Raw genomic sequence first — 27,832 nt, 5'->3', positions numbered from 1 at the left:
TATATTACCCCTTCAAAGGGAGAGGTCAGCCTCAAGAGAAAATCTTGTCACTATCTCTCCTTAAATTGTACATGGGCAACAAATTAGGAATTTCTCTTTTATGCAGAGATATTTATCCAGCAAATGAAAGTGGCCTAAAATGTTGAATAAAACTCACTGTCAACCAACAGGTAGTCTGTTTGAAAGTACTTTTGTTATCTTCTCATCAATGTGAATAGCATATAAATATATAACTATATGTCTGTCTGTAATATGCATACTGGAAATACAACCAGGAATGTCCACATACATAAAAGGGCACCACTTACCCTCCAAAGAGTGAAGACCATCAAGTTCATATGTGTATCAAAATGTATCATATCACAGGCTGTGTATCATTAATCATATCGATACGAGGCACAGGTGCATGATGTCTCCCCTAGTTATTATTGTGGTAATTATATTATCGTGGTAATTATATTATTGTGGTAATTAGTGTCGATATTGCCATCAGTCAACAGTTTCACAAAATCATTCCCATTATAGCACTGGGTTAAGATATAGCTGATAAAAAGAAATTGGAATAATTTATGATATGTTTATGCATTATTTCAGTCGGAGGATTTCCAAGAGGACATTTTCCCTCCAACAGCCAGTTCAGTATCGTCTCTCACAGCTGATGAGTGGATTAGTGGCCAGAACAGAGAGCCCATCCTTATCTCAATGAAGGTCAGTCTGTCTCTTCAAGCTCATTCTGTTTGAAAATATCAGAGCAGGCTCAAGCTGCATAAGACTATAATATATTGGTACAGTAAACAAGGTCAAAATAAAGGGTGCCTGTTATTGGTGTCAGTTGTTTGCATGGAGAGTTAGTATGTTAGTATAGGGGATTTTAGTACACATTTTTACAGAATTCAATGAATTGAACTTTTATTCTTTGCACAATTACACATGATCAGAGCCAGCTGATTTGAGCTTAACTTTAATGTTCTTAAATATTTGAGAATAAAAGGGCATTTTATAGTCATAAGCTTCCATGTTGCCAGTTGTTGAACACTGAGAATAGCTTGATGTCATCTGCATCTGTTAGGAAACATATATAGTCATAAGCTTCCATGTTGCCAGTTGTTGAACACTGAGAATAGCTTGATGTCATCCACATCTATTAGGAAACAGATATTAGTCAAGTTCTGAACAATCTTCTCAGATTTTCTTTGAATTAGGTTAGGAAATGATGGATTGAATTTGAAATGATTTAGTGGTTCCAAATCCAGTAAGTTTTACCATGCAAGGTTGGTATGCCAGACTCCTGACCAAAAGGTGTTGATTCAAATCCTACCAGATCAGCCAAGTTGGCCATCTTGTTGTGTCCTTGGCATGGCACTTTACTTGGAATAATCAGCTTTTGTTGTTGTGCCACAAAACACCAAACCAAACAAAGCTTTTCAGGGGTCAAAAAGTCAGAGGTCACTGTGACTGAGACAAGACATCGGTTTTCACACAATAACTTGAGTTTTCCATCATCTATGGTAGCTGGCTTGCACTTGAGGTAACTTATGGAGAGTATGATTGATTTCAATATTTAAAGGTCAAAGGCCACTGTGGTTTAAAGAGTACAAATTAATTCTGAACAATATTAGTTTCTGTGTCACAAACCTTGACCAGACGTTGTTGATGGTTTGCATTTGGGGTAAAGAAGAAACCTATTAGTATTGAGGTCAGAATGAAAAAGATCATGGTCAGTGACTGAAATAAGAAAAATGGTTTCAGTAAAATAACATTAGTTCTTCATCACAAACTTGGATCAAACTTCATCAATGGTTAACACCTCAGGTAAGGAAGAAGCCTATTGGTTTAGTGGTCAAAATGTCAGTGGTCAAGGTGAGTGTGTGAAAGAAAAGAAATTGGTTTCTACACACATATTTCGGTTATCTACATTGAGAAGTATTAATCATGGTGAGCATATAATGTTCTGTTTACAGTACTCATATTGAGGTATTATATGATCCTCTACATAGAGACATAATGTCATGCAACTCATCCAACACCATTCAAAATTGAGACTTTAAACCTTTGGATATGATTGGGGATAATCTGTTGATATGCAGCATTTTTAAAATCTTTTAAGGGTCCCAGGGGAAAGAGCTAGGGAGTGGGTGGGTGTTATGTTGCATCAATTACAAATGATGAGACTAATATGCCCCAGAATGATGTGCCATTACTGACCCTATTATCAGTATGTGTCAGATGGGAATAAGACTCTTGAGTCATGAACAAGACCTCTAGATCACAAATTAGAAACTAAAAGATCCCCATTTGATGACTACTATTGTAATATACACTGACAGTAAACAGTGCATCATAACAAGTACACACTGACAGTAAACAGTGCATCATGAGTACACACTGACAATGAACAGTGCATCATAAAAAGTACACACTGACAATAAACAGTGCATTATAGCAAGTACACACTGACAATAAACAGTGTATCATGAGTACACACTGACAATGAACTGTGCACCACAAAAAGTACACACTGACAATAAACAGTGCATTATAGCAAGTACACACTGACAATAAACAGTGCATTATAGCAAGTACACACTGACAATAAAGTGTATCATGAGTACACACTGACAATGAACTGTGCACCACAAAAGGTACACACTGACAATAAGCAGTGCATTATAGCAAGTACACACTGACAATAAATGCTGCATCATAACAAGTACACACTGACAATAAACAGTGCATCATAATAAGTACACACTGACAATAAACAGTGCATCATAAGTACACAGTGACAATAACCAATGCATCAGATAACATGTACACACCAACAGTAAACTATGTCCCCATTACATGTATTGACATGCACTAAACGTTAGCCCTACTGCTCATAAATGAGTAGATACGATTGCCAATTTTCCATCATCCATCCCCATTATCCATTAGCGCAAGTTTGTTATTGCAACTTCTATACTACTTAAGGATTCCAATGAAACTTTATATACGCATTCATCCCATGGTCTAGCTGGTCCTAAGTGAAAATGGTGCTGCTTGTACATCTCATTCGGCTACCATAATAGCCATCTAGAACATCTTATCACTACTTCTGGATTGATAATCATATGTTGTTTTCACCAAAATATTTTTTATAATGTCTAGTTCATTCTGAATGAAAATGGTGCAGATCTTATTTCCAATAGCGCATTGATGGTATCCATCTTGAAAATATTTGTATTTCCACTTCTTCTGAATGGAAAAAATCTTATAAACCACACAAGTTATATTGAAAATCTGACTTCACATGATGTCTTTTTGGTCCAAAACTAAAATCTTACATTAAATTTCGCTGCCAACAGTGGTAGATTGGAAATCTATAAGCACGACATACAGATTAATACCTTGTTCATTCGTCTTTGCATGTAATGTCTTTGTTTTTCATTGTGAGTGTGTGGCAAGGTTACAAGTACCTCCAAAATATATGACAATTCTGCATATAGTTTTATTACTAAAGCTGTACAGTGACTTTGTTATTATTTGACCCATGAATCCCTAAGTTATGTTCAGATGAGAGCAATAAATACAGCTAATGAGTTCATGTTTAAGATTTCATCTGCCACCTTGGTCTTAGCAAAGGATTATTTGATCAGAAGTTACTTTTTCATATTGGCATTAAAAATCTACAGAACTTAATTGTAATAAAAAATAGGTATGTTCAAAATATACTTCTGTTATCATTTGACATAACAGTATCAGAATGAAAAATGATTGTTATTTTGTTACAGAGACTGGTTGTTTTTCTGGCTTAGTATGGGAACCAGTCTGATTACTAATGTTTAGCAGATGGATAATACATATAATACACAAAAAAGATATGTCATTATGCTAAAATCATTAATACTTTTACTTAAGAGACATTCAGTTTTTTTATTATCTCAACTTTAATTCATGTATATCTTGATATAGCACCTTCATGTACTACAACATTGATCTGTTGTCACACTCACAATGCAGTTATGTTACAGAAAATAATTACAATGCTGACACATTGTTACAGTTCTACTAAGGTGCATGTCATTGTGGTCATATAGATGCATTTACTCAGATGAAATTAAATCTTAATTGTTGTTCTAAAATTTAACACTAAAATAATTTAACCAAATTCTATTCAGTCCTAATTGTTGATGCTCTGCACCTTAAAAGTCTTCAAATGACTTCCCGATTAAAATTATTGATCACTATGGATGGCCAGGTACTAAGCTAGGTCAAGAAAAGAGGATGTTGGATAGAGCTGGGTACCACGAAAATATTTAATGGACTTGAGAAACAATGTAAAATTAAAACAGAAACCATTTGCTCTCCTGAAAATCTTTGGATGATTCAATCAGACAAAGGAATTCATCTGTTTAACATATTAAAATATACTAGTAAATAACTTAAAAATAGCATTTCTTCTTCAAATATGTTTCCCGATCACATTACATTAGGAATATTAGCCTGCTACCTTACAAATCCAGCCCTGCTAAGAGATGGAAATCTTGTCCTATTTATGGTAGTCAAAGGGCAATAACTCTTGCTCATTACATCCCCTCGGCCCACCAGGTGTCACTGGTTTTTAGCTTAGTTACTGTACTGATGACATCTTACAATTTATCCTCTGATAATCCAAGACATTTTTGTGTTCTAATTGAATCATTCAATATTCCTTTTGGATCTCTTGTGTGGATTAATCATTCTGCTACAAGTTGTATACTTTCTTTTTTTAATTTTTGCTAATTTTGAGTGGTATTTTCACCTTTAGGGACATTGTCTTTTAAAAACCACATCACACCAGGCTATCATTAACCTCTGCATGATAATTCCAAATTAGTGCAACTTTGACGTTTTTGCTTGCTCTGTTTGTAACAGTTTTGTTTTAGCAAGTCATTAACATGCTGCATTGGTAATTTAAGCTTTGTTTTTTCCCTTCTTCTGTAGTTTCAATAGAATGGTCAACTAAATCCTTGAAATGCATAAGTTCAAAGCATAGTCTATAAGTTTTGAATGTGACACTATTTTTTCAATTCCTTCATTAGTAATGGGGAATATATTTATATTGGCAAGTTAGTAACTTGATGAATTACAAATTTGCACTTTGCTTTCTCTTCTTGTGTCATTTCAGCAGAATGTCATTTGAATGATATATATGCAACTTCAGAGCATGGAAGTCTGCCATGACTTGTTTTGTTTATACCATATATACACTGTGTATAATATGCAGTGTCTATAATATATGGTGTCTGTAATATGTGGTGTCTGTAATATGCAGTGTCTGTAATATGTGGTCAGAGGAAGTTTGGGAAACTGTATTAGCTAGTTAGTCAATACTGATTTGCTAATCTATGCTATTAGCTTGTTAGTCATGCACTGATTTGCTAATCTATGTTTTGTTTTCTCTTGTCTGGTTTCAGAAGAAATGTTTACTAAATGTATGAATTTGAAGCAGTAGTTCATTCAGCATTGAAGGGAAGGAAAAACAGAAGAAATCAAGAAGAAAGACAATCTAAAGTTCATTGTTGGCAATCTTGACTCATTGGGGAGTATTCCCCAACTTTAGGCAGCTCAGTGGGTGTAATTGCCTAAAACATGTCTGAGCATGGCCTTTGGGCCTGTAAGTCAGGGCACATGGGGTTTATACCGGATCAAATGGATCCACCTCCTTGTATCACTTCACTGTTACCTTCCATCCAGCCATCACCAACCATCCAGCACAGAAATCCTTTTGAGAAGATGGCCCAGCAAATTAGTTCATTGCATGCAGTTCTGATTCATTGGTGGAGTGTTTCCCAATTTTAGGCAGCCTAGTAGGCGCAAGTCCTCCTGCATGTCCGAACATGGTCTCCAGACGTATAAATCAGGATGCATGGTGTTTGTACTGGATCTTTTTGTCTAACCATAACATCGGCAACATGCCCTTTTTGTGATGGAGAATTTAGTGAGAAATCTCTGTCCAGCCATGCATTAGGAATAGCCAGTACCAATGATAGCTGGACTGTCTTCTTTACTGTCAGCTTCCAAGCAGACCATTCACAGCCAAACCAACCAGACTTCCTTGTTCACTGCTAGTCCACAAGGGGACCGCTTCAGTGGCCTAGTGGTTATAGCATCTGCCTCGGATGCAGGAGGTTGTGGGTTCGAAACCTGGCCGAGTCATACCAAAGCTTATAAAAATGGTACAAACAGATGCCTTGCTAGGTGCCCATCATTAAGAGATTAGTGTTAGGACTGATCGGCCTGGTGTCAGGATAATGTGACTTGGTGGGAAATCAATATACGTGTCTGTGGTATGATGTCCCAGTGCTAGATATCACTATACATTGCCACACTGCCGACATCGCAGTGATATGACTTAAATTTTTTTGTAAATTACATTAAAAATCCAATTCACGCTCACACTTGTTCACAAGGGGGAGCTAGTGATGATTTCATAAGTATGCAGGGATGGTGCTGGCTTTAAAAATGTTGCCAAAAAAATTGCCAACCTGAATATTTTTTTGCCATTTTTCAAAAATTATTGCCATTTTCATAATACAACTATCCATTTATCTCAACATCCTCAGGACCAATGTAATATTGTTGACATAAGCGGGTATTTAGATAAGTAAGGGGGGTGCCTGAAAAGAAATTTAAATTTTGCATACAAGCGAAATTTTTAAGACATGACCCCTCGTCAGTGACTGGGATTTACACAGAGAGAAAAAATGGAAATTTTGATTAAATGAAGACTAGTCTGAAATACACTTGTATATTAACAACTTACTCTCCACAATGTGTTAAATAACATCATGCATATGAAAAATCCAAGAATTTGAGTATTCGATCATATGCTAGAAAATTCTTGTCTCAGTCAAATGTTATTAGAAAACACAACTAAAATATATATATAAAAAAAATGGTAATCCGCGTTTGATCAATATCCCATTATCAACAAACACGTTTCTCAAAATAATTTAATCTGATATTTATTATCTTTGTAGCACTTGGCTGTATAGTTGTTTATATGCTGCATGTACTTAAATTGGCCTAGATTTGGGTCAGCCATGATGCAGAGGCTACCAAGGGGATGGGGTTATTCATAGGGAAATGAAAACATGTGAACAAATTCAAAAGTTTTAACATTCTTGCTAGATGTCTCACCTTCATTTAACCTGATAGCCAGATATATATTGTTTGAAAATATTGGAACTTTAATTGGGGTTTTAAACCGCCATTGGTAGCATCGTAAGCACGAACATTTTTGTTGCAAACAGGAAACTTTCATGGCACAATAAATATGTTCCAATCACTATGAAAAATGAACAATGCTTTTATTTAAGTCTGTTGCCAACTTTCTGTGATCAGATGTCTTCAACTTGCTTTGATGAAGGTTTGTGTGTTATTGAAGGCGCTGCTAAAGTCGCACTTTGAAGGACCAAACTAGTGCCTGTTTGTTATTGCTGCAGCAAAATCAATTAATTGTAAACCATTGACAGAGACAAAAAAAATTTCTTCATTTGCTTAGTATATATATATATTTATAGAGCTAACATGGTCTTTTTTTGAGTTCCAGATGATAAGTCCACATATTTTATAAACTTAATATGCACATATTGCCTTCAATACACAAAAAACTGGTCTGCATCTGCTCCTGACTAATTTTCATTCCAAAATGGGCAGTTGTTGACAAAAATGCAAAGCAATTAACTTCTGGAGGTTTGTACACCACTCCCTCTATAACGTGCACCCGATAACTTGTCAACCCATTTATAATATGGTACCATGTGTTGATCCCATTTTATTCGCTGAAAATATCCCAATAATTGACCCTGTCTGATGAACATGAAGAAAATCGCAATCATAATTGATAAATTAAACCTTGACGAATCACTTGTTTTATCGTTGAAAATGGCAGTTAGTCCCTGCAAAGTCAGAACCAGCATCATGAAATTCACAAGAATTAATAAGAAATCACATGTTAGATTTTATCAGAAAAATATTTTGGAATACATTGTAAATAATAATAAATATATGGCAAAATAGTTATCATTGAAATATTCTGGTAAATGTTAACTGGTGGCAACAATGTAAGAAATAAACACCCAATTAAATATGTCTTGTCAGGTGAAATTTTTAAATCTGTATAATCATGGCATGTTCTCTTCCTTTAAAAATGAAAAGAATCAGTTGATTGTCTCATTCATACTTGTTAGCACTAATGTGAAAACCTAATTAAGTGACAGCTGCGTTTTGATCTATAGCTTGAGGAAATCAAAAGAGACCTGACTGTGTTGTGTTATCACTTTAAGTATGTCTTTTTTATTAAATCAGGTTAGGGAATTACAATAAAATAATTCAAAGGCATGCAGATTCTACCGGCATAAACTTTGGTAATCACTATCATGTCTCACACAATCCATGCATTTTATTTGACTAGTTGAATATGGTTTCAAATTGTATGTACCAGTACTTATCATCATTAAAGTGTGTGTGCGTGTGTGTGTGTATATATATATATAATCAGTAATGTTTCCTAATCATTTGTCAAAGTAATCATAGAGTAAAGGAATCAAGCAAAAGAATACTTGGCAAATGAAATGCTTTGTGTCACAGATAGGGTTCACAAAATTGAAGCAAGATTGAAGGTTTATATTGAACTAAAAATTGACAAGTCGACATTCAAATTTTTTATGAAGGATGAGCCGAAATTTCAGGATTACTTGCTTGATGTTGACTCCAATGAGGTGTTAAGCAACAATGGGTAGTGACCACAAATGATACAGAATTAGATGATGCTGTGGACACTTGGTTCATACAACAATGTGACCAGGGTGTTCCTATCTCTGGAACAAATCTTAAGGTCCAGGCAGAAAACATGGCAAAAAGTATGGATAATGACTCTGGCAACCCATGGATGGCATTGGAGATTCCATCACCATAAAACAAAATCCATTGGTGGTGAGATACACATTGGTGAATCAGGCCATGAAATGTAAAGTGATATTTGTCAAGTTTTTCACAAACTGCAAATACTATAGTGTTCTCAGTTGTGGTTTGTTGTTTTTAGACTTTTACATTCATATGTTGTAATGGTTAACTGCTGTGAAATTTTTTGTTTTTGCATACCACTCTAACCATCTTGATCGATTGATTTATCTAGTGACAGAACTATATAAAAAAAATGAAAACAACAGTAGTTTTGATGTTGTTTCATGAAATGTATACATATCTTTTCAAAAAAAAGAAATCTTGTTTAATTTTGAATGAACAATAAAACTAGAATGTATCCAGTTCAACAAAAATTCAGTGATGTAATAATACACAATATGTTTAGTAGCACACATTAAGAATATGGAAACCATGTGGAATAATGTTTCTAACGATCTCAGGAAATTAAAGGTTATTTATGAAGAAAAACAAATTACACCATTATAAAAAGATATTATTCAATGTTCATTTCAACATGATTGTTAAACAAGTATTCAACTATGTAACCTGCCACCCCCTTTCAACTTTTACCTCCTTGTTTCAATTTCCCTAGTTTTTATATATTTATATGGGTCCAGTAACTCGTGACCTTGCTTATTTTGGACTCCATTGTACACAGCTTGTTGACAAGAGTGATGTATTTACTTTAAAGTAGATTTAAGGTTTCAATTGATTTACCCCAGACAACTTCTATCAATGATATGAGAAAGTCGATCAGTTGTTTCATTCATGGAAGTAGGTATCCACTGTATTTTTAATTGTAATGGTGTGGGATGCACAAACACATACTAGAAATATCAGGTTATAATCTGTGAGACATTTTCAATGAAACTACTCATGGAAATAATCAGCCCAACAAGACTGGTTTCTGTATTTGTGTTGACTCTTCTTGTCTCTTTAAACTTTTTATCTAAATGTGTGTGTGAATTAAAATAAGACTTATTAAGTGAATTGATGTAAAACCAGTACAGGCCTTATAAATGCAATATGCCCTAATGTATTCAGATGTGTAAATTGCAAAACATGACAATCTACTATCACAGATGCTGTGTTTACAAGCATTTATGTGAGAACCATATAAGAGCCAACTATGTTTTGATCTGTCACTTGAGGAAATATTTGTTGTAACGTTTACACCCAATTAAAAGCACACCTGCTTTGTACTGTCACATTTTTGGCATCTTTTGTATAAAATCAAGTAAAGGTTATAAATTAAACGAACAGTTAAAAGGCATGCAAATCGTACCTGCATCAAAGCTAGAGGTCATGTTCGTGTGTCAGGTCAGCTCATTTAAATTTACCAATTGAACAGTTATAAATACTGTTATGTAAGTAATTTAATTCAACCACAGTATCTTAAATTAGCCTACGCATTGACGTATGTGATCAATGATAGTAAGACAATCAAACAAAATAATTGTTTGGTTAATAAAAAGCTTTGTTTCACAGATACAGTCCATTATGGAGAAGCAATTTCCAGAGTTTATAATGAACTTGAAATACCCAGCTTGGCTTGAAGTGATTTCCTCAAGGATGAGAGTTTATAATTAACTTGAAATACCCAACTTGGCATGAAGTGATTTCCTTGGCATGAAGTGATTTCCTCAAGGCTGAGAGTTTATAATGAACTTGAAATACCCAACTTGGCATGTAGTGATTTCCTTGGCATGAAGTGATTTTCTCAAGGCTGAGAGTTTATAATGAACTTGAAATACCCAACTTGGCATGTAGTGATTTCCTTGGCATGAAGTGATTTCCTCAAGGCTGAGAGTTTATAATGAACTTGAAATACCCAACTTGGCATGTAGTGATTTCCTTGGCATGAAGTGATTTCCTCAAGGCTGAGAGTTTATAATGAACTTGAAATATCCAACTTGGCATGTAGTGATTTCCTTGTCATGAAGTGATTTTCTCAAGGGTGAGAGTTTATAATTAACTTGAAATACCCAACTTGGCATGTAGTGATTTCCTTGGCATGAAGTGATTTCCTCAAGGGTGAGAGTTTATAATTAACTTGAAATACCCAACTTGGCATGTAGTGATTTCCTTGGCATGAAGTGATTTCCTCAAGGCTGAGAGTTTATAATGAACTTGAAATATCCAACTTGGCATGTAGTGATTTCCTTGTCATGAAGTGATTTTCTCAAGGCTGAGAGTTTATAATTAACTTGAAATATCCAACTTGGTATGTAGTGATTTCCTTGGCATGAAGTGATTTCCTCAAGGGATAGAGTTTATAATGAACTTGAAATACCCAACTTGGCATGTAGTGATTTCCTTGGCATGAAGTGATTTTCTCAAGGCTGAGAGTTTATAATGAACTTGAAATAACCAACTTGGCTTATAGTGATTTCCTTGGCATGAAATGATTTTCTCAAGGCTGAGAGTTTATAATTAACTTGAAATACCCAACTTGGCATGAAGTGATTTCCTCAAGGCTGAGAGTTTATAATTAACTTGAAATACCCAACTTGGCATGAAGTGATTTTCTCAAGGCTGAGAGTTTATAATTAACTTGAAATACCCAACTTGGCATGAAGTGATTTCCTCAAGGCTGAGAGTTTATAATTAACTTGAAATACCCAACTTGGCATGTAGTGATTTCCTTGGCATGAAGTGATTTCCTCAAGGGTGAGAGTTTATAATTAACTTGAAATACCCAACTTGGCATGTAGTGATTTCCTTGGCATGAAGTGATTTCCTCAAGGCTGAGAGTTTATAATGAACTTGAAATATCCAACTTGGCATGTAGTGATTTCCTTGTCATGAAGTGATTTTCTCAAGGCTGAGAGTTTATAATTAACTTGAAATATCCAACTTGGTATGTAGTGATTTCCTTGGCATGAAGTGATTTCCTCAAGGGATAGAGTTTATAATGAACTTGAAATACCCAACTTGGCATGTAGTGATTTCCTTGGCATGAAGTGATTTCCTCAAGGCTGAGAGTTTATAATGAACTTGAAATATCCAACTTGGCATGTAGTGATTTCCTTGTCATGAAGTGATTTTCTCAAGGCTGAGAGTTTATAATTAACTTGAAATACCCAACTTGGCATGTAGTGATTTCCTTGGCATGAAGTGATTTCCTCAAGGGTGAGAGTTTATAATTAACTTGAAATACCCAACTTGGCATGTAGTGATTTCCTTGGCATGAAGTGATTTCCTCAAGGCTGAGAGTTTATAATGAACTTGAAATATCCAACTTGGCATGTAGTGATTTCCTTGTCATGAAGTGATTTTCTCAAGGCTGAGAGTTTATAATTAACTTGAAATATCCAACTTGGTATGTAGTGATTTCCTTGGCATGAAGTGATTTCCTCAAGGGATAGAGTTTATAATGAACTTGAAATACCCAACTTGGCATGTAGTGATTTCCTTGGCATGAAGTGATTTTCTCAAGGCTGAGAGTTTATAATGAACTTGAAATAACCAACTTGGCTTATAGTGATTTCCTTGGCATGAAATGATTTTCTCAAGGCTGAGAGTTTATAATTAACTTGAAATACCCAACTTGGCATGAAGTGATTTCCTCAAGGCTGAGAGTTTATAATTAACTTGAAATACCCAACTTGGCATGAAGTGATTTTCTCAAGGCTGAGAGTTTATAATTAACTTGAAATACCCAACTTGGCATGAAGTGATTTCCTCAAGGCTGAGAGTTTATAATTAACTTGAAATACCCAACTTGGCATATAGTGATTTCCTCAAGGATGAGAGTTTATAATTAACTTGAAATACCCAACTTGGCATGAAGTGATTTCCTTGGCATGTAGTGATTTCCTTGGCATATAGTGATTTGCTCAAGGATGAGAGGTTTCACTATTACTTGCAATCAACTCACAGCATTCAGCTTTTTACTAACAAAGATTTTAAAAAGTTTTGTTCAATTTTGACAGTTGTTTCATGAAATAACTTCACTAGTTTTTGAAAAAAGGGATCTTGCTTTGTTATGAATTGGCAATAGCAAAATGCAGTGACATAATACACAATGTTTTCACGTGTGTGTGTGATTTGGATTTTTTTAAAAATTTCAGTGATATCGCTATGATGTCTGCAGTATAACAGTTTATAGTTATGTCTAGCACTGGGGCAGACATGTAGCATGATGTCCCACCCAGGCCAACGAGTCCCAACACTACTATCTTAATGTTGAGTGCCTAGCAAGGCAGTTGTTAGTACCATTTTTATAAGTCTTTGGTATGACTTGGGGGGGGAGGGGGTCAAATCCGCGTCTTTCCACAATGGTTTCATGTACATCTGATGGTTGTTGAAACCTCTTGGAGTAATGTTGTTATCAGTCTTTCAGAGGTTGGATATCTTCCCAAAATAATGGTAATTTATATAAAAAAGCAAATAGGTTGTTGTTGATTTAATGCCATTTGTTTTAGCACATGACAGGCTATACATGTCAGTCAGTAACTTTGGTGGAAGAAGAACCCAGGTAAACCCCAGGGAGAAGCAACAACCCATGGGAAGCTACTGGCAGACATTATCATATACTCATGTTGGCAGATCCTGCGACACAAAGCCACGTGAACAGATTTGAGATGTGTGAGTGATCTGCCTTAGACCTCCTGGCCACCTAGGGCCCCAGGAAGTAGTTCTTTTGAAAAAGCTATTTGTTGACATTTATTCCCATTGTGATAATAAAATGAATATTTGGTCATTAAACAGCCCTTTAACTCCACCCTCCTGGTTTTCTCTACTCAAGCAGGGATGGCATCCCCTTCCTAAGTTTTGTTAGGTCCCATGGTAACTTGCACCCTTGCTTATAATGCAGTCTATGTTTTAAACCCGATTTTGCACAAGTTACAGCATAGAAATGTATAAAATATGTAAAGGAAATGATATGTCAATTTGATCTCATACTTGTACATACAGAATGTAATTTTTCTAAATACATTTAGATTTAGCAGCATCACTCTTATATCATTATAGCTGACTGCTTATGTAAGTCTGTTTTTAACATTAGAATGAAAAGAGGAGTTATACTTTGGAATTTATTCACATTTCTCTATCAGCTGAATAAATCTCAGATATCTTCACCAACAAATTTGGATTCATTAAGAGCTGGTTTGTTCTTTGTTAAATTAGGATTGGAATAAATCTCATAACCATTCTGAACAGAATCTGTAATAAAGTCTTTAGCACCAAAATGATCCAAAATTTTACATTTTGCTTCAATCTTCATTTTACAAGTATTCTTTCTGATCTTGTTCATACTCATAATGGTCATCTGTAAGCTGATAAGATCTGGTTTGTAAATAGTACAAAAAGTCTTGTATGATCGGAATGTCTGCCTGCTGGATTGTCTCATTCTTTGCAATGTCTTGAGTAAGTTGTACATGGCCGGTATAATGGCAGTCTTCATGGATGTAACTGAATTCTCTGTAGGCAAAACAGGCACCAGCTGTTTGTTCTCACAAAGAGAGTCTTGGAAAGCCTAGAAAATTTAGGACAACAGCTTGAAAAGAAACAGTAGGATTTTTCTTTGATGGCTTGTAGTTTTGCTTTTTTTTATCGTTACAAAGCTATTTACTCAACCTTGTAAATTCTTGATTCATCATCCTAATCACTAACAACACTGTTATATTGTTAAACTGATATTCCTACCCTCCTTTAGATGAGTCAGTAATTCAGTTTAATTTTTGTATGCTCTGCTAGTCATAGACCAGAAGGGGTTAATAGGATGACCTGTCCTTCCATTAGCACAAGTTTCTTATTGCTGTTGTTACTCCTAATCTACTTGGAGGATTTAACTCTACACCCACATTCATCTCACGATCTTGTTTGATTTAAATGAAATACGTGCTGCTTGGACTTCAAATATGACCACCATTGGCATGTTGAAAATTTTGTTAATGGTGCTCCTTTTATGGTGTCTAGTTGGTTATAAGTGAAAATGGTGCCAGACTTGTGTCAAGTATAGCCACCCTGATGACAATTTTCAGAATGTTGATTAATGCTACTCCTCGTGAATGAATGGTCATACATATCAACCTGGGTTTTTCCCTTGTCTTTGTTTAACAGCATCATGAATGTCAACATTGAATTTACATTTTGTTTTGTTTACATTGTAATTCCACACTAAGTATTTATCGGTTCTTGATTGATTCACTTCATACCCAGTAGATAATGAATTTCTGTGAACTTCTCAGTGAAAGGAATTCAGTTGATCTATCTGTCCCATTAGTTCCATGTTAACTTGTGCAAAGTATTTTTCAAAATTAGAAAGGTTCAAACACAAGTCCTCCATAATGAAACAAGTAAAAAAAGAAGTGATTATCTTTTCCACCTACACTGAATAACAAAAAGTGGACTTGAGGTTTCACATGCATAACAATCATCGGGCCACCTATGGCAGAACTTGTAAAACAGAAGAAGATTAGTTTCCATATAGTTCTCTTTGCTTAACACATTAACCCCTGGAGGTTTTTGCCATTTTTGCCTGAAAATCGAGTAGGAAACACATTTTGAAAGCTATTTATAAATAGACTCGAAAACACCAAATCCCCGGTCATCTTTCAATAACATACTGCCTAGTTGTGTTAGAAACGTCGTTTTTCTTTGGCTGTTTGACTCGTGCATGAGCAGAAGGGTAAAAGTTGGACTTGTTTTTTGTTTTTGTTTTTTGGGTTTTTTTTGCTAAACGGAGCCATTATTTTCGTATGGAGACCACTCTTTATTCCAAATGCCCATCTTATCCTACTTTTTGCGAAGGCTCATCTGTCTGTTTGCAGTTCATACTGGTTTGCCTTACATCTGAGACCAAAAAGTCTAAAATCTGGACACAAAATGGGATTCCGACCACGGGCAAATTTTGCATAAAAACAAGTCGGATCCAAAAAAATGAGGTTTTTCTATCTGTATTTTGTAGTGCAACTAGATATTCCAGATTATTTGGTATCATTGTAGAGCTACATCTGTCTACCTTTCTATAATACCATCCACTTTAGTGTATCATGCATGACCCTGACGTTACAGAGCTCGGCAGTAGGCTACTACCTCCTGCCCCGTAAAGTCGTCGCTAGGGGTTAATGTGTTAACCAATAACAATTATAAAAATTCTCCTTCTGGAGCAGTACAGTAAAAGTTAATTTTGTATACATATTCCAAGTCCTCAATTAAATAAACATAACTAATGATCCAAAATATTTTTAAGATTAAAAAATGAAAGAGGAATAGTTATGCAATACCACACTTTTTTATTTTTTAATGTATATATTTCTTCCTCCCTCTAATATTACTGAGTATGATAAATGATTCAAATATATGTATCTTATTTATTGTTGTTTTATTGATATCACTCACTTGCATGTTATCATTTCATTTTCTTTAAACTTTGCTGTTGTGTTTGCTTTTATCCAGGATGGCCATGTGACAAACACTCCTAAACTTACTGCTTCTAAAGCTGTTCAGAGACAGGTAATCAACTTTCACCTAGCAGCCAGTTGCTGCCCAGCAACTGGTTGTTAAGAAACCAGATAAAAAGCAAATCTCACTGTACCATTAATCATCCACTATTCAGTTAATCACCTGCCAGATATTTGAATAAAGTTATCAGTATATCCTTACATGTAAACTTGACATCTGCAAAAAGAAAATATAATTTTGATACAGGTCTACATGTAAGTTTAATTTTGTTTTCCATATCAACAATAATACTCTTGACTGTTTTAATTGCTGCTGTAGGAATCCATTTGGTATGGTGCAAGATTGTAAGAAATTAATTTTGATAATGATCAGATATATATATATATATATAATTTTAGTAGTGAAAATGATTGACCGGTACCAAATTTCACAAGTTATGAGTATATAGTCAGTAAACATGTATATAATAACTATAAATGTTTACTATAGACAAACCATATACCATTCAGTTTTCACCATTTTACATAAAACTGCATTTTTGGCATGTTAACTTTTTGTAGTTGGGTGCCTGCTTTTATTTGATGGATTTCTTACTATCATGTGCTTGCAGCCCATTTTACAAAAGATGCAGAACTAGAGAATATGAAGGTTGATGAAATCCTAGATTTACATACTGTTGTAATCTTGTTGAGTTTGTTTGCTGCAAAGATTGAAATAATAACTCTTATTTATAATGTTTACTAAAATATTGCATAAATTACTATATACAATGTATCATTCACATAGTCCAGAACCAGACATGCCCATACATAACGTCTCCTAACATACTGCGTAAATTACCATATATAATTTACACCCAGTCTAGAACCAGACATGCCAGTACATAATGTGTCCTAACATACTGCATAAATTACCATATATAATTACACCCAGTCTAGAACCAGATTTACTATTACATGATTTGCTGGTTGAACAAACAACCTTAGTAAAGTGTCATTATGCTGGTTTTGTCCCATTTTTACCTTTCTGGGCACAGATACACATCACATCCCCTATGATCTGGTAAGCGAGTTGTATGCTATGCGCATCCTATTGATCAGAATTAATAATCCACAAAGTGACCACACATTGAAAGTGACAATTCATTGGGGATAGAGGTTTATGACGTATATCAGAACCCAAAAAAGCAAAATGGGGCAAGAAATGGTGGGTGGGAACAGATTAACACTACTCTATTCATACTATGATCACTCCTTGGCTCTCCACACTACATTGTGCTCTAGACTAAACGAACTGGGACTACGATCATCATTACCTAAATGTAAACAGATGCGAAAAAAGAAACGTTGTTTCAAAGCTGGCCAGCGTAGAACAGAAGAAGAATCCCAGTTACCCCACTTATTTCGGCTCAACAATTTAAAAAAATTTAGACCGTTAATTTAGATAACCTAATTTAAATCCCTATTAATTCGTCAACCATTGTGTCAACTATCAAAGAAATACCTCTACGCATTGCATTATTCAATGCCCAGTCAGTAGGACCACCGGAAAAGTGCACAGAAATAGTTAATTTTATCAACGACCAAAATGTTGACATATTTTTCCTGACAGAAACATGGCTAAAAACATCAGGCGATGAACCCAAGTGTGCAGATCTAACACCCACTGGTTACTCCATCAAGTCATTCCCCCGTAATTCTTGCGGAGGTGGAATTGCTGTCATCACAAAGAACTCCATGATAAAACGTCTTAACTACACCACAACATTCAATTTCGACCACACATCATTTGAACTAGTCCAAACCACTCTCACACTGGAGCAAAGGTCAGTCCATTTTTTCTGCCTATACCGCCCTCCTCCTAGTAGAAAAAACAAGTTGGCTGACTCTCTCTTTTTGGAGCAGTTTCTGAATCTCTTGGACTATGGAAATTCGATAGGTGGTAACCTGATTATTCTTGGAGATTTCAACTTTCACTTTGACTGTCCCGGAAATTCAAATACATCAAAACTCATAGATTCCATTAATGTTTTCAACCTCAAACAGTCAGTTAACCAACCCACCCATAAACATGGTCACATTTTAGACTGGATTCTTCATAGACCTGATGATAACATTCTATGGTCCTCCGTGGTATCCCATGACCTTGCATCAGATCACCTCTGCATTATATGCCATCTTGACGTATCAGTCCCTAACCCTCCACCTTTATCTGCTACTAAGAGAAACCTCCGTATGATAAATAGAACCAAACTAATGCATGACATCCAAGCTAACCTAACAACTTGCTTACCTCCTACTGCAGAACAACTCGATAACTGTCTTCGTTCATTACTTGACAAACATGCCCCAGCTACCATGTGCAGAGTATCAATTCAGTAGTGTTCTCCATGGTATAGCAGTGTTAGGGACCAGCTTCGCACTGCTAAAAGAGACCGCCGTAAAGCTGAGAGGATCTAGCTTTCCAACAGACTCACTATTCATAAGCAAATCTATGAAGTCGGTAAGAAGAAATATAGTCCATGCAACGAAATTAGCCCACTACACTACTAAGATCATGAAAAGTTCCAGCTGCAAAGAGCTCTTCGAGATTACTAACAAGCTAATGTCAAGGAATAATCAACACCACTTCCAACTACGTTCTCTCCAGTCGACCTTCTGGACATGTTTGCAGATTTCTTCCGTGACAAAGATCAAACCATTAGAGATAATCTTGACACCACAATTTCAATTGTCGTCATCATACAGTTGGGATACAGAATTTGAGTGGCAACTATTAGCAGCATTTGAACCTGTCTCTATCGATTTTGTACGTACAATCGTGATGAAGAGTGCATCAAAGTCATGTGAACTTGATCCAATTCCAACATCACTGCTGCTTGAGTACTTAGATCCAGTATTGCCTTCACTAACTGATGTTATTAATACCTCTCTCATTGGGGAATTCCCATCATTTTTCAAAACTGCCATTGTAAAGCCTCTGCTGATGAAACCAACACTAGACAAGAACGTTTTAAAGAACTACCACCCAGTTTCTAATCTCCCATTCATATAAAAAAATCTTAGAAAAGTTGTATCTCATCTAAATTCAAACAATCTTTTTAGCAATGTACAATCTGCATATCGCCCTTGCCACAGTACTGAAACTACTCTTCTAAAAGCAGTTAATGACATTCTCTCTGCGTTGGATAGCTGAAAGATTACAGTCCTCACCCTCCTTGATTTGTCTGCAGTTTTTGACACAATAGACCATGCTATATTACTTCACCTTCTCCAGCATGTATTTGGCATTCATGATACAGCCTTACTGTGGTTCAAGTCCTACTTGGTCAACAGGACACAAATTGTATCTGCAAATGGAATACACTCCAGCCCAGTTGATCTATGTTGTGGTGTTCCGCAGGGGTCTGTTCTTAGACCTCTTCTCTTCATTCTGTACACTCAGTCGCTCTCAAGTGTCATAGATCATCCTCCAGTGTCTCACCAATTGTACGCTGATGACGCCCAAATATACAAATCTAGCCACCCAACTGAAGTTGATGCTACCATCCAAGGTGTAGAGAGGTGCATTTCTGATGTGAAATCATGGATGACATGTAACAAGCTGCAGATGAATGATGATAAAACTGAGGCCATTCTGATCACAACACAAAGACTTTCTCATTCACATCCTTTACCTTAAACAATAAATATCAGCAACACCAACATTAAATTCACACAATCAGTACGCAACCTAGGTGTTACTCTAAACAGTACTCTCACATTGCACCAACATGTCATGAACATATGCAAGGCTGACAATCGTATACTCATTATTCCCACTATGAAAACAAAGTCATATGAACAGCGTTCTTTTGCATACGAAGGCCCAGAAATGTGGAATGAATTGCCCACTGAACTTAGACACAAAGACACAGTGATCGCATTCAAGAGGGCTCTCAAAACTTACTTATTTCGACTGCAAGAACAAACTTAAAGACCTAATAGTGTTTCCTACCTGAAATATTCTCAGCATGTTTTTTATTTTTTTAATGTTTTTTTCTAATTTCATGGTGTTTGTCTTTGTAATAATATTATTATATGTTTTTTATCTTTTAGGTGTTGTCTAATGTTGTAAAGTGCCTAGAGCTTCTAAAGATTAGGCGCTATACTAAGTCCTCATTATTATTGTCATTATTTATACTATGCACAAACCATGCATGATTAACAGGTTTTTGAGACTGTGTACAGTATCTGCACAGATCAGTGACAGGTGCTGGATCAATCATTACTTCCAGGCAATATAAAGCTTGCTTTGGGATTACAACTGATTCACATTTTATCGAAATGGTCGATCTTAATTTTTCTTGTCTGTAAAATCGCAGCTGCATGATTTTGTATCTGTTCTCATAGTTGTAGGTGATTTTCCATTTCCATCAGCACTGTCTCGAACTCACTAATGCTAATTATTTTATCTGCAGTAGTCATTGAATATAGTTTACTCATCATGTTGAGATTTCTTTGTGCCACTGCAAGCAGCTCTGAATAGATATTGTTATGTATATTTAATTTGCATTGTTTGTTACATTTTATTTTATTCATTATATGCTATGGGTCATGTAAAATAGTATTTTATAGCTGACCTTTTCTAAAATCAGGTTCATTGTCTACCTGACTAGAATCAATTATTTTTTTAAAAATATTCTATAAACAATTATTACATAGTATATGTTTCTATGTGAGTGTTGGTTAAATATTAGGATCATTATCTTGGTGTGAGTCAAGGGCATTATGTTTACCATGTTCTATAATATTATAATTTTAGTAACAGACCTTGTCTGATCACAGCTTGTATTGTTCTGGAAAAGAACTTTTGTCCTACATCCTGGCCCTTCTTTTGTGTCTTAGTCTTTTTAATATAATCTTCTTTAAATAAAAATTATTCAGTCATGCTTTAAGATCTTGAGTCAGCATCATTTGTTGTGTTTTGTGTTTGATTTGGGCTGAAATTACTTAATTCAAATTATTCTTCTCTTGAAATACAAAGTGCTCTATAACTTTCTTGGGAAGACATTAACTGTGAATTATTGTGAATTCAAACAAGTAAACCTTGGATTATTTTACTGTGATTCAATGAGAGACTGTTGGCACATCATTACAACTCAGACCAATGGTACATTAGCACATTTAAGACTACCAGCTATTACAGGCACATCAACACTTTAAGCATTGGAAATTATTTGGAATACCACTAAAGCTTATTCAGGACTTTATTCATTAGGACTTGTGTTAGTAATTCTAGGATTATTTGGGATTTAATTCACAATGTTTTCTTTTTACATTTTTTACTTTGTATCCTGGGGAAATATATAATTTTTTAAAAAATTACAAAGCTTATTGCTTCTCACTCTTTTTTATTACTTATCTTAAGACCATAAAGTCATAATAACATGTACTTGTGAATGTAATCATATCAAAATAAATTTGTTTTCACTGCCAATTAAACTGGTTACTATCTATATAACCCCAACAATAATACCACTTGGTGCACCTACAGTGGTTAAAATGAACATTTCCTGTGGCAAAACCAAAAATGGCAACTACAAACAAATAGGTACATTTGTATTTCACAATCAATGTGGTTCTCTTGGTGATTTCATCTTGTAAGTGTTGTTCTGTTTCAATTATTTTTTCCTATCAGTAACATTGAAGGTCTGTCATAGTGCTTCTATTAATAATACAATCATGTAGTACAATTGCATGACTGGCAGACCCAGTCTGGACTCATCATGCCCAGAGCTGTATGTTTTTATTACTTTTAATGTAGCTTAACAATTTTTCTCATAGCACTACATGTCTGCAATGGGGCAGTTTAGTGTGATGTCCTGCAGACACATGCGGCATTGCATCCCACCCAGTCACATTTTCCTGACAACAGTCTGATCAGTCCTAATACTAGTCTCTTAATGCTGAGTGCCAAGCCAGGCAGCTGCTAGTACCATATTTATGTCTTTGATATGACTTGGCCAGGGCTTTAACCTGCGACATCCCACATCCGAGGTGGACACTCTAACCACTTAGGCCCCTGGAGCAATCCATGTCCAAGTGTTAGATGCACATGCACTTCTAGCCAATTACCCTTTTTCAGGGGCCCCGAGTGGCCAAGTGGTCTAAAGTGATCACCATTACAGATCACTGCCATCTCACCTCTGTCTGCGTGGGTTTATCTTGGATTTGGCCAATGTGGTTATGTGGGAAAGCTTGCCAGTAGCTTCTCGTAGGTCGGTGATTCTTTCTGGGGTTTTCCCGGGTTCTTCCTCCACCATTTATACTGGCTGCCATGTATAGCCTATAAATGGCATTGAACCCTACAACAACAACATCCTTTTTCACTGGTACAACTGTTACACAATTATAGAAAATAACAAGTCTTGGGAATACTTAAATTGTGTATTCTGATGGTTTAGCGCCATTTTTAAAACACACCAATTGTGCCTGCACATATTGCATCTAAAGATTATCTTTGCCCAATAACTGTTACCTGAACAAGTATGTCCTTGTTGAGTAACAGTCAGAATCATTTTTGTCTCCTTTGAGTCAGTGTTGGTGTAAAATGTTCATTGGTGAACGTAACTGGGATGGATACATCAGTGAATATCACTTCGTTATTGTAGACACAATCCTGGAAGAGTTACGCACCTGATGGTGCAGTCAGCAACTGGGTATTTTCATGAGCTAATGTAATTACTCCACACAGTAAAACAGTAGTAGAGTATTGCCTGCCACTGATGTTTATATAGCCTCAAGAACATGTATGCATGCAAATTATCCATGGGTTGTATGTAGTATGAGTAGTGTTAATCTGGCCAGTATTTGCCCCTTTTATCCCCTTTTGGCCCCTGATACACATCACAGCTTTTATCCCCCATGTCAGATCAGCTGCATGATATGTGCAACTTACGGATGATTAATGTTAATAATCCACAAGAGTGACCAGTCATGGGAGATAGAGGTTTATGACATATTTCAGAGCCCAAAAGGGCAAAATGGGGCAAAATTGGCATATTGACACTACTTCTTTGCTAAATAAATACATAAATGTGCATTTAGACTTGTACAGGTTTATTGGGGTTATAATTTAATTTATTTTGTGAATTAAGGTTATCCATCTATCAATTTTATCTCTGCTTATCAACATTAAAGCTGTTAGGGAATAAAACTTGCTCCCAGTACACTTACTATTAAAAGAAGTCCTTTATCGAAAGTCAAGGTCTTGGTTAAGTTATCCATCACACTTTCCCTTCCACTCCATAACTTCAAATCTGTTTGAGATTAAGGGTTGAAAATTTGTATACTTGTATACATTTGCTACAAGATGTATCATGTACAACTGGGGTGCTATCTTGACAGATATCTATATTACATTTTACAAGAGCTTTCCTGGTTTCTTTCTCAACCAGTAGTACATTCCACCATGTATAGCCTATCTTGCACTGATAAATGGCATTAAACCCCAAAATAACAACATCTATATTACACTGTCACATCCATTATAACTTGAAAGCTGTTTGAGCTTAAGTGGTGAAACTTATATATTTATACGTCACCACTAGAAAGATTGCCATTTACCAGGTTGGGATGCTTGCCTTCAATATCAAGGTCATGACTTAGTATGTTAATTAATCCATCACACTTTCCCTTCTGTTTTACAATTCTAGAATCATTTAAGATTAAGGATTTGTGGATTATTTGTATAATGGATAAGAAAAAAGCCTGTTGACTTGTGAGAAAAGTCACAGGTCAAAGGGAAAGAAAGAAAATTGATTTTGCATAACAACTAGAGTTTGTTTGAGGCTTGAACTTTAGGTGTGCAAGAGGTTCAGTCGACATTTGGGGGTTTAATGTGAAAGTCATAGTGGCTCAAAGAAAATGGGTTCGGCAGAATAACTTATTTTCTAAAGTGACAAAACTTTGTGGCTGCTTGTAAAGATGCGCACTGAATCTGGCATCTACAGGTCAGATGTGATGATAAGTCTAAATGAATGGTATCTGCACATTTAAATTTAGTTAAAGACTGCATGCCTTAACAAAAGGCCCAAAGGTCAAGGCCATTCAGACCTATTGGCCCAATGTCAGCTATACCTCACCATTACCTACACATTCAATTATTAAACACTTATGACTGTATAATGTCACATTCGCTGTACTCTTGTTTTACTTGGGTGATGTAATTTTTATCTCCAACTTTCTTTGACCGTAGACTTGGAAGCTTAGTATGTTTTTACATCTTAAAATCTAGTTCCTTCCCCCACATGGCAACTGTTATTACTTTAAGACTCATAACCATTGAGTAATTGATTTGAATCCTGTCCAGGTCTGAGGCTGGTTCAGCTGTTCTCATGTAACAAGACAAGTCCCTTGGCGTCAATTTCTAAATCAGTCTGAATATTGACACCTACTTCAAATGTGCTCTTGTTTGCAAGGGGATTAATGTTCGTGAATAAGTACACTGGTATTTTTTTATGCTTGGAATACCTCATTATAAAACTAGGTAAATTTATTATGAAATATTTGTATTTTCTTTATGCTTAGAATTTATAGAGCTGGGTCAGATTTGTTATGAAACACAATGGCTAACCCTTTGACTTCACCGGCATACAAAATTTGTTCTTAGGTATTGGTTAAAGTTTTTCACTTGATAATATTTCCTTAAGAAATTCATGGGTTCTGTTCATATGTGGGATTGAAGTCAATTCATTCTGTCACTTGGGGTCAGAATCTATATAGTTTTAGTTAAATGTTTTAAATAGTTTTGTGGCTTTTTCATGAAATCTGTTAATATTCAATAAGTTTTTTTTATGAAATGAAGACAGTTTATTCTGTGACACACTTTATGCCTCATGTTTTACCAAAGTTAATTAAAAAATTGTTAGCTTGAGCTTAAGGTGCAGTTGATAGCCATTTTGAGTACAGATGTACTGATTTGTCATGGATATCTTCCCCTCTCATTTTAGGATGGTCGATTAGATCATGCACCTACGATAACGACATACAAAGCCGTCACTCGATCTATACCTGAGAAGCATCCTGTTCAGAGGGCAAATACAATGCCATCTGAGGTTATACACAGACCTCAGGAGGAAGGTAGAACCAGTATCCCAGCATCTCTAAAGAATATCAAGAGGCTGAGTACCAATGAAGAATATGTTTCCATAAGGTAGATATTAACACTGTTAATTTTAAGTCTCCATTAATCCTTCACTATACGACTGACCAAAGGAAGTGTGCCACGATATACTGTTTATACTCTCTTATAAATCAAGTCAACCAGCAAACATGGACCCTGATCTACCTTGCATAATGTGCTGGTAAATCATTGTCTGTGTTGTTTGTTTTTCTGGTAAGTGCTGACAGACTCTAGAGACCCAGATTTGCCAGCATATTATGTGATGGTAGATCTGGATCTGTGCAGTTTGCTGTTGAACTCAACGTATATGTAAGTACATATGGTAGGTCATGTCATCTTATACTGTTGTACATTGTAGCGATATGGCTGCAAAATTGTTAAAGCATCTTTTTAAATCCAATTCAAACAAACACATGCTTGTAAATGCAAAACCCATTGATGATATAGTAGTAAGACTTGGTGGATGATATTCCTGTTCCAAGTAAATTTGCAATAAGGATTTCTGTGTAATCCCAGAGTGTCTTAGGGCAGGGTTAAAGGTGAAAAATAATTGGGGCTTCTGAGTCTAGCAAGCATCTTTTCAGTGGTATACAAGTGAGCTGTAAACATTTCAAATTAAAACTTGTCTCATCTCCATCTCCACCTCTCAGAGCTTCTAAGGAATAATGCATGGTACTAACAAACATTGCAGACCATTTTTCTGTTGTTTTAGTTTTGTATTGTAACATTGTAACGTGACATGTGTAGTGTTACCCTTGTCTGCCCTTAAATCTATCCATACGCCTATAAGTCTGTGCAGACATATATCCATGGGGGACTTCGAGTGGCCAAGTGGTGGTTGGTGGTTCTTTCTGGGGTTTTCTGGGGTTCTTCCTCCACCATTTATACTGGCCACCATGTATAGCCTATCTTGTGATGAAAAATGGCATTAAATCTTAAAACAACAACAACAACATATATCCAGGAGTCCACCCATACATGTGTCCATAAGTATACTTGAGTCAGTCCATACATATGTAAGTCAATCCATACACATGTAAGTCCATACATATGTCTAGGAGTCCATATATATGTTTATAGGGGCCCAGAGTGGTCTAAAGCGCTCTCTGTCACGGATCACTGCCATCTCACCTCTGTCTGTGTGGGTTTGAGTCTCGGGCTCGGCCAATGTGGATATGTGAGAATACTTGCCAGTAGCTTCTCGTGGGTCGGTGGTTCTTTCTGGGGTTTTCCTGGGTTCTTTCTCCACCATTAATACTGGCCGCCATGTATAGCCTATCTTGTGCTGAAAAATGGCGTTAAACCCTATAACAATAACAACAACATATGTTTATAAGCCCATCCATGCATGTGTCCATAAGTCAGTCCATCACATCTTGGATAAGTTTGGCATTTAGGTATTTGCATTCCCAGAACAATTTTCTAGTGTTATTTTCCTTTTGTCACAGTTCTTAAGTAACTTGAGACATATCATTTATTTAGCTTTATCTCCAGAGTCCCTGGGTATGTGATGAAAAGGGTCAGAATAAGATGTCACCAATGCATGGTACAATAGGTCTCAAATTAAATTGCATATGGAGAATGGGGCACAAGCATTGTCCATCTTACCTGCCAGTGAATGTAGCCAATGAGTTGGGTTAAATTGGATAATGCACATACTTTTTCTCAATATGGCTTTTATTATGGTTAAGTTTGTTCAATAAATGTCATAATATGATCGGATATACTGATTGGGATTGTATTGGTCATGCTGGATATAACTTCTGACTAAAGCACAAAAGATTGAAACTGAACAATGTCACTAAAGTTGATGGAACACTGAAAATATTTGAAGGAATTCATTCAGATGGTATACAGTAGTCCCCCTTTTATACGGTTCTCCTATTGCCGCAGGGAAGTGGCCTTATAATGTAGTGGCCTTTCTAGAGGAGGATGACAAATGCGAATAGTAAATACATATGAAGGAAATCACAAGTACATTTAATTCTAAAACATTTAATATTTTCATTAACAAATCACATGCATGTTGTGAAATAAATGTAAAACAAACTGTTTTATCATTTTCAAAAGAATGTTATGAATAACCATTGATATCATTTTAAAACTGTCTATAATTATGCTACAGATCACATCATCTGTCACTTTGATGGGAACAGTTTAAAAAACAAAACAGTCTCATACACGATACAAAATGTCCTTGCTGTCAGATCCCCTGCATATATCGTTTAGTCTTTTGTTCCAGTCGTCTACAACTACATTATTAACATCAGCTGATTCTCCACTAAGGACAGAACACTTAATA

At 35.7% G+C, this 27,832-nt stretch overlaps 1 protein-coding gene across 1 annotated transcript in view; it reads left to right on the top strand.

Annotated features, from left to right (window-relative positions):
• Positions 1-27,832, top strand: part of LOC149794153 (coronin-2B-like) — a 174,938-nt gene that overhangs the window by 121,734 nt on the left and 25,372 nt on the right. The window contains exons 12-14 of the mRNA XM_089968234.1: positions 595-708; positions 16,360-16,416; positions 25,358-25,560. Coding sequence (XP_089824360.1) covers positions 595-708; positions 16,360-16,416; positions 25,358-25,560 — 374 coding nt within the window. The remainder of the gene's footprint in view (positions 1-594; positions 709-16,359; positions 16,417-25,357; positions 25,561-27,832) is intronic.

This window comes from Sinohyriopsis cumingii, chromosome 8 (assembly GCF_028554795.1).
Source record: "Sinohyriopsis cumingii isolate HCF-2022 chromosome 8, ASM2855479v2, whole genome shotgun sequence".
In the NCBI taxonomy this organism is placed as follows: domain Eukaryota; kingdom Metazoa; phylum Mollusca; class Bivalvia; order Unionida; family Unionidae; genus Sinohyriopsis; species Sinohyriopsis cumingii.
The sequence above is the reverse complement of the archived record's forward strand: the minus strand, read 5'-3'. Positions and strand labels throughout refer to the sequence as shown.